Source organism: Aplysia californica, unplaced genomic scaffold (assembly GCF_000002075.1).
Source record: "Aplysia californica isolate F4 #8 unplaced genomic scaffold, AplCal3.0 scaffold00181, whole genome shotgun sequence".
In the NCBI taxonomy this organism is placed as follows: Eukaryota; Metazoa; Mollusca; class Gastropoda; order Aplysiida; family Aplysiidae; genus Aplysia; species Aplysia californica.
In genome coordinates this window covers 739038-745511 of record NW_004797451.1, presented here as the reverse complement: position 1 = coordinate 745511, position 6474 = coordinate 739038, and the positions used below count along the sequence as shown (strand labels likewise).

General features: G+C 44.3%; 1 protein-coding gene across 1 annotated transcript in view; it reads right to left on the bottom strand.

The window, feature by feature from the left end:
- The window catches only part of LOC101852625, a gene marked incomplete at its 3' end in the record, with an annotated part of 9914 nt that extends 4566 nt beyond the window's left edge, over positions 1 to 5348 (bottom strand). The window contains 3 exon segments of the mRNA XM_013082567.2: positions 974 to 1114; positions 1981 to 2129; positions 4980 to 5348. Coding sequence (XP_012938021.1) covers positions 974 to 1114; positions 1981 to 2129; positions 4980 to 5133 — 444 coding nt within the window.
- Positions 5349 to 6474: the final 1126 nt, after the last annotated feature.

Sequence of the window (6474 nt, the reverse complement as noted above, 5' to 3'; positions counted from 1 at the left end):
TGAGAGAGAGAGAGAGCACGCATGTATGTAGTATGCTGTGTTTGTGTGTATATGTGTGTGTATGCGTGTGTGTGTGTGTGTGTGTGTATATGTGTGTATGTGTGTGTGTATGTGTGTATGTGTGTGTATGTGTGTGAGTGTGTATGTGTGTGTGTGTATATGTGTGTGTGTGTGTGTGACGTGTGAGTGTGTGACTGTGTGTGTGTGTGTGTGTGTGTGTGTGTGTGTGTGTGTGTGCGCGCGCGCGCGTGTGTGTGAGCAAGCAAGGGTATGTCTCGACACAGTGGAATCAATTTTGGGACATATATAGACGTATTGCTAGAATCTGAAACCTCGTTTATTTGCTTTACTTTGATGAAAAAAAAGCCAATCTTGAATAGAAGTCGATATATTTGTGATTGAAGGAAGTGGGGCTCGCCCAGTGTCATAGGTAAAACTAGCGAGAAAATGGCGTTATTTTGACGAGGGGCTGATTCTATCACGATGCGTCACATGTGTGTGTGTGTCTGTGTGTATGTGTGTATGTATGTGTATGTGTTTGTATGGGTGTATGTGTCTGTACATGTGTGTGTCTGTGTGTGCCTAAATGTACTGAAAGAAACACGTTACGAACAGCTGACACACGTCACAGACACATCTGACACACACGTTACAAACAGTTGACACATTTTACAAACAGTGGACACACGTTACAAACAGTTGACACACTTTACTACAGTGGACACACGTTACAAACAGTTGACACACTTTACACACAGTGGACACACGTCACAAACACATCTGACACACGTTACAAACAGTTGACACACGTTACAAACAGTTGACACACGTTACAAACAGTTGACACACTTTACAAACAGCTGACACACTTTACAAACAGTTGACACACGTTACAAACAGCTGACACACGTCGCAAGCAGCTGACTGCAGCCAGGAGACCGGGCCAAAGTGTGCTGTAAACGACGCAACATACCGTGTTTTCCCCGGCCATGATCTCCCATCTGACTCGCGTGGCCACCCAGTCTTGTTCAAGGTCACCGCCTGTCCGCCGGAAGTTGACTTCCATTCCCACCAGCAGGAGACGGTTCTGGTACATTCTCGTCTCTCCGAAGATCTGGAGGCGGTTAGGGTTAGGGTGAGGGTGAGGGTTAGGGTGAGGGTTAGGGCTAGCGGGCTGTGTTGATTAATGGGCAACGCTCAGCGTTCACAGTTCAGGGGACTTACAAGACTTCTACGTACTTCATGATATCTTGGGGACATACAAGACTTCTACATACTTCATGATATCTTGGGGACATACAAGACTTCTACATACTTCATGATATCTTGGGGACATACAAGACTTCTACATACGTCATGATATCTTGGGGACATACAAGACTTATACATACTTCATGATATCTTGGGGACATGCAAGACTTCTACATACATCATGATATCCTAGACCAAGACTTCTACATACATCATGATATCCTAGACCAAGGCTTCTACATACTTCATGATATTTTGGGGACATTCAAGACTTTTACATACTTCATGATATCCTTGACCAAGACTTCTACATACTTCATGATATCTTGGGGACATGCAAGACTTCTACATACTTCATGATATCTTGGACCAGCGTGGGGCAGCGAAGCCCCTAACCACTACACCACAGATACAAGTAAGGGTACTTAGCTGACAGGAAAGTTAAAGGAGAAGTAATCGATACTAGTACGGGTATTTGGCTGACAGGAAAGTTAAATGAGAAGTATTCGATACTAGTACGAGTACTTGGCTGACAGGAATGTTAAAGGAGTAGTCGATTCTAGTACGAGTACTTGGTTGACAGGAAAGTTAAAGGAGGAGTAGTCGATACTAGTACGGGTAATTGGTTGACAGGAAAGTTAAAGGAGGAGTAGTCGATACTAGTACGGGTACATGGCCGACAGCCAAAAAGAAGGAGTAGACAGAGTGGTGACGTCATGGCGCGCTCACCTGGAAGTGACACAAGTGGTCGGAGCTGAGCTGCTGAGTCGTGAAGCCCGTGAGTCGGAGGCGGCCGGGCAGAACTAGGTCAGCATCTCGCTGGTTGGTCCAGCCGGTCAGTCGACTGTTTGCCCCGGACACCGCCAGCACCTGGGAGCCTGGGGCGGGCGGGGTTTGGTTTGAGCCGGTTACCGTTGGGATTGCTGGGCTTAACTTTGCTACGGTTTGTTTTTCTCTTATTTATTACCTTTTTTTCTTAATGAACACCAATATAGTGACACTCAGTGACAGTGAGGACAATATCAGCACACCAATATAGTGACAGTGACAGTGAGGACAATATCAGCACACCAATATAGTGACAGTGAGGACAATATCAGCACACCAATATAGTGACAGGGACAGTGAGGACAATATCAGCACACCAATATAGTGACAGTGACAGTGAGGACAATGTCAGCACACCAATATAGTGACAGTGACAGTGAGGACAATATCAGCACACCAATATAGTGACAGTGAGGACAATATCAGCACACCAATATAGTGACAGTGACAGTGAGGACAATATCAGCACACCAATATAGTGACAGTGAGGACAATATCAGCACACCAATATAGTGACAGTGAGGACAATATCAGCACACCAATATAGTGACACTCAGTGACAGGACAATATCAGCACACCCCAGACCTCCCCCAACTGACCTCAAGCCCTCCCCCCTCCCGCCCCTAAAGCAAAACAAATACAAATAAATTACTTTACTTTTACTATCTTCTGGTATCCTTCGAATGTCGACGGGAGGTGCAAGTTTCGGTCCTGTCTAGCATCTACGTTTTGATTTCATTCTGTTGTGAATCCTGTATTTTTCACGTTTTTACACTCTGTGTGGGGGGCTCTCGTGGCCTAGAGGTTAAGGTGTTCGCCCCTCATTCAAAGGTCCCGGGTTCGAATCCGGGTAGCGACCAAAAAAATTTTCTTCTCTAAATGTGTCTCCTTTCACCTCCTTTCCTAATCTCTGGCAATGTTCTGTCGTCTGCTTTCGTCTCCTCTTTCTGCCCCCCACCCTTTCACCTCCTTTGCCCCTTCCTCCGGGCTCCTGATTCTTTCTGCAGCCTTTCTACTGCTACTCATTAGCTTCTTCTTACTGCTGTCTTTCAGCCACACCCCTGATCTTCTGGTAGGAAAGATCTACACCTAGCCTTCTCGGACAAGGGTGAAAAATCTCGGAGGTCCCGTGTGCAAGTTGTGCACGTTAAAGATCCCTTGGTGGTCTAAAATCGATAAGAGTAGGCTTCGGCCGCCACCCGGGCAAAATTCAAAATTTCCTACCAACTGAAAAAGTTTAGTGTGTCCCGCGCGCTCATATGACCTTATGCAGTTGCGAGCGCCGTAAAACACTTACAAAAACAAACAAACAAACAAACAAACACTCTGTGTGGCTACAAATGATATTCTGAATGCTTAAAACAGAGCCCAAGAAATTCTGGTGCTTTAGATGAAGTTACCTCTATCAACACATTGCTATGTATACGTTACCACAGAGAGGTGAAAGTTTGAAAATTATTGGCAACTTTTATTTTTATGGCAACTTTTGCCATTTTTGTGGCAACTTTTGGAACAAAAAAATGACCACAAACGCAGATGCTATTCCTGTGCTAGGTGTGTAGCGTCTGTGATAGATATAATATGTTGTTCCAGGACCTTTTTAACCCCATCTAGTCAGGTCTTTCTTGGTCTTCCTCTTGATTTAAAGCCGGATTCTCGGGTGTTGTAAGCTCTAGCCGCTAGTTGTTTCTGGGGCATTCTGGTTAGATGTCCAAACCATTTGACGCTCTATGAATTTTATTACTGGTGGTGTTCCAGTTTGTAGGCGTATGGTTTCCTTTCTCATGATGGCTCTTCTCGTGACGTTGATGGTTTTTCGGAGACACCTCATTTCCCATGCTTTGATTTTTCTTTCTTGTGCCTTGTTTAGAGACCATGCTTGGCACTGGTATGTTCATGTTGGTATGAAGATGCTGTTGATAAGGTGGGATTGCACTTCGGTTGGGATGTTCTTGTGACTGAGCAGGGGTGCTAGCTGGCAGGTCACTGCATTTGCTTTCATAGTTCTTGTTTCTATTTCTTTGTCCATACGGCCATCTTGTGAGAGGATGCTTCCCAATATTTAAGTTCCTCTACTTGTTGGAGCTGTATTCCGTCAATTAGAATGTTGAGTTTCCCGTAGTTTCTGCAGACCTTCTTAACTTCTGTATTTGAGATTGAGATTGCCATGTTCAGGTGTTTACTTTCCTCATTTATTTTTGTGGTGTGTTTTTGTAATTACTCTTCATGTGTATTTGATGTACTCTGGTCATGGAGAGAAACGAAGAGAGAACACACCCTTGTCTCACCCCACACCTGATGGGGAACCAGTCCGAGAATCCTTCTCTTGATCTTACGGCTTTTCCAAAGTGCCATGATGTTCTCCAGCAATTGTCCTCTTACACCACATACCTCTAAAACTTCCCAAAGTTGACATCTATCTACCCGGTCAAACGCCTTTTCCTGATCCACGAAGACGATATTGAGGTCATTGTTATGTCCAATGGCAGACCCACACAACAGTCTTAATGCAAAAATAGCGCCAGTACAGCCCCTGCCTTTTCAGAAGCCAAACTGGGATTCACTGAGTTGAGGGGGAAAAATAGTGACTCTAAAACCAACAAACCAACAAACCAAAATAACAAAAACAAACAACAACAAATACAAAAAAGAACAACAAAACAACAACAAAAACCACAAAAAGAAAAGCACCACCAACAAAAACATTGACAACAGCGGTATCAGCATCACTTCTTGCACCACTTCCTTCATTGTTCAAAACATTGACAACAGCGGTATCAGCATCACTTCTTGCACCACTTCCTGCATTGTTCAAAACATTGACAACAGCAACAACAGCAACAACAACAACAACAACAACAACAACAACAACAACAACAACAACAACAACACAACCTACCTGGCAGGTAACAAAAAAGCTCTGGGTCCCCCTGTTCCCCTTCCGGACACTGACACGTACCTTGGGACACACAGTCGGCTGTGGGACAAGACACATATATATTGGTCACGTGGGACAAGACACATGTATATTGGTCACGTGGGACAAGACACATGTATACTGGTCACGTGGGACAAGACACATGTATACTGGTCACGTGAGGCATACAGTCGACACGTGAGACAAGGCACATATATTCTGGTCACGTGGGACAAGACACCTATATACTGGTCACGTGGGACACACAGTCGGCTGTGGGACAAGACACATTTATACTGGTCACGTGGGACAAGACACATATATACTGGTCACGTGGGACAAGACACATATCTGCTGGTCACGTGGGGCATACAGTCGACACGTGAGACAAGGTACATACGGTTGTCACGTGGGACAAGACACATACAGTTGTCACGTGGGACAAGACACATACCGTTGTCACGTGGGACACCCACATCTATAGAATCCCGGCGATAAGCCGTCACGTCCACAAGCTTTGCCTGATTTAAAATGATTTAAAGCCAATAATAATAATAGTGGCAATACATGTAATTATAATTTTAATAATAATGATAATTATAATAATAATAAGGATGTTGATGTTGATGATGATGATGATGATAACAGCAATAACAGGAATACCAATAAGAATACGTAATGTAATGTCATTCAACACACATCCGCGCTCGCCAGCGTACTATTTACGCTTTACAACGGTCTGTCTGTCTGTCTGTCTATCTGTCTGTCTGTCTGTCTGTCTATCTGTCTGTCTGTCTGTCTGTCTGTCTGTCTGTCTGTCTGTCTGTCTGTCTGTCTGTCTGTCTAACTACCAGACTATCTACATGTTATGTATGTTTGCCAACCTGAGTTTCTGTCTGCCTATCTCCCCAACCATGCAAAAGACATCCCCTCCCTCTCCTCCCTCCCTCCCTCCTTCCCCTCCCTCCCTTTCCTCCCCTCCCCTCTCCTCCTCTCCCCTGCTTTGTGGAAAAAAAAGTATGATAAATCAGCAAAGGAAAATGTAAGTGTTGGAACAAAAATGTGACAAGCAAAACTGCCCACAGCTCAAATTTCATGACAAAATCAATTGAACGCCTGTCGAGTCGCCAAGACCAAGTTTCTGTGGCTATCTGTGTCCTCCAAGTGTCTGTGTCATTGATCGTGCGTCGTGTTGTCGTGAGCTGCTAACTTGTCTTGTTGCAGTTGTTGCCCCTGGTCTGAAGAGGTTCCTTGGTGCTTTTCTGTTTGTTCGTTTGGTAAGAGAGACAGACAGACAGGGGGTACATTTTTTGCAATGCACTTGCAGTATTTTAATTATTATTTTTTTTGTTTTGTTTTGTTTGTTTGTTTGTTTGTTTGTTGTTGTTGTTGTTTTTTTTGGGGGGGTCATTATCGTATAATGTGAATGTCAGCAAAGAGAGAAACAACAACAACATTGGTGATTTAAGTGGGGGGG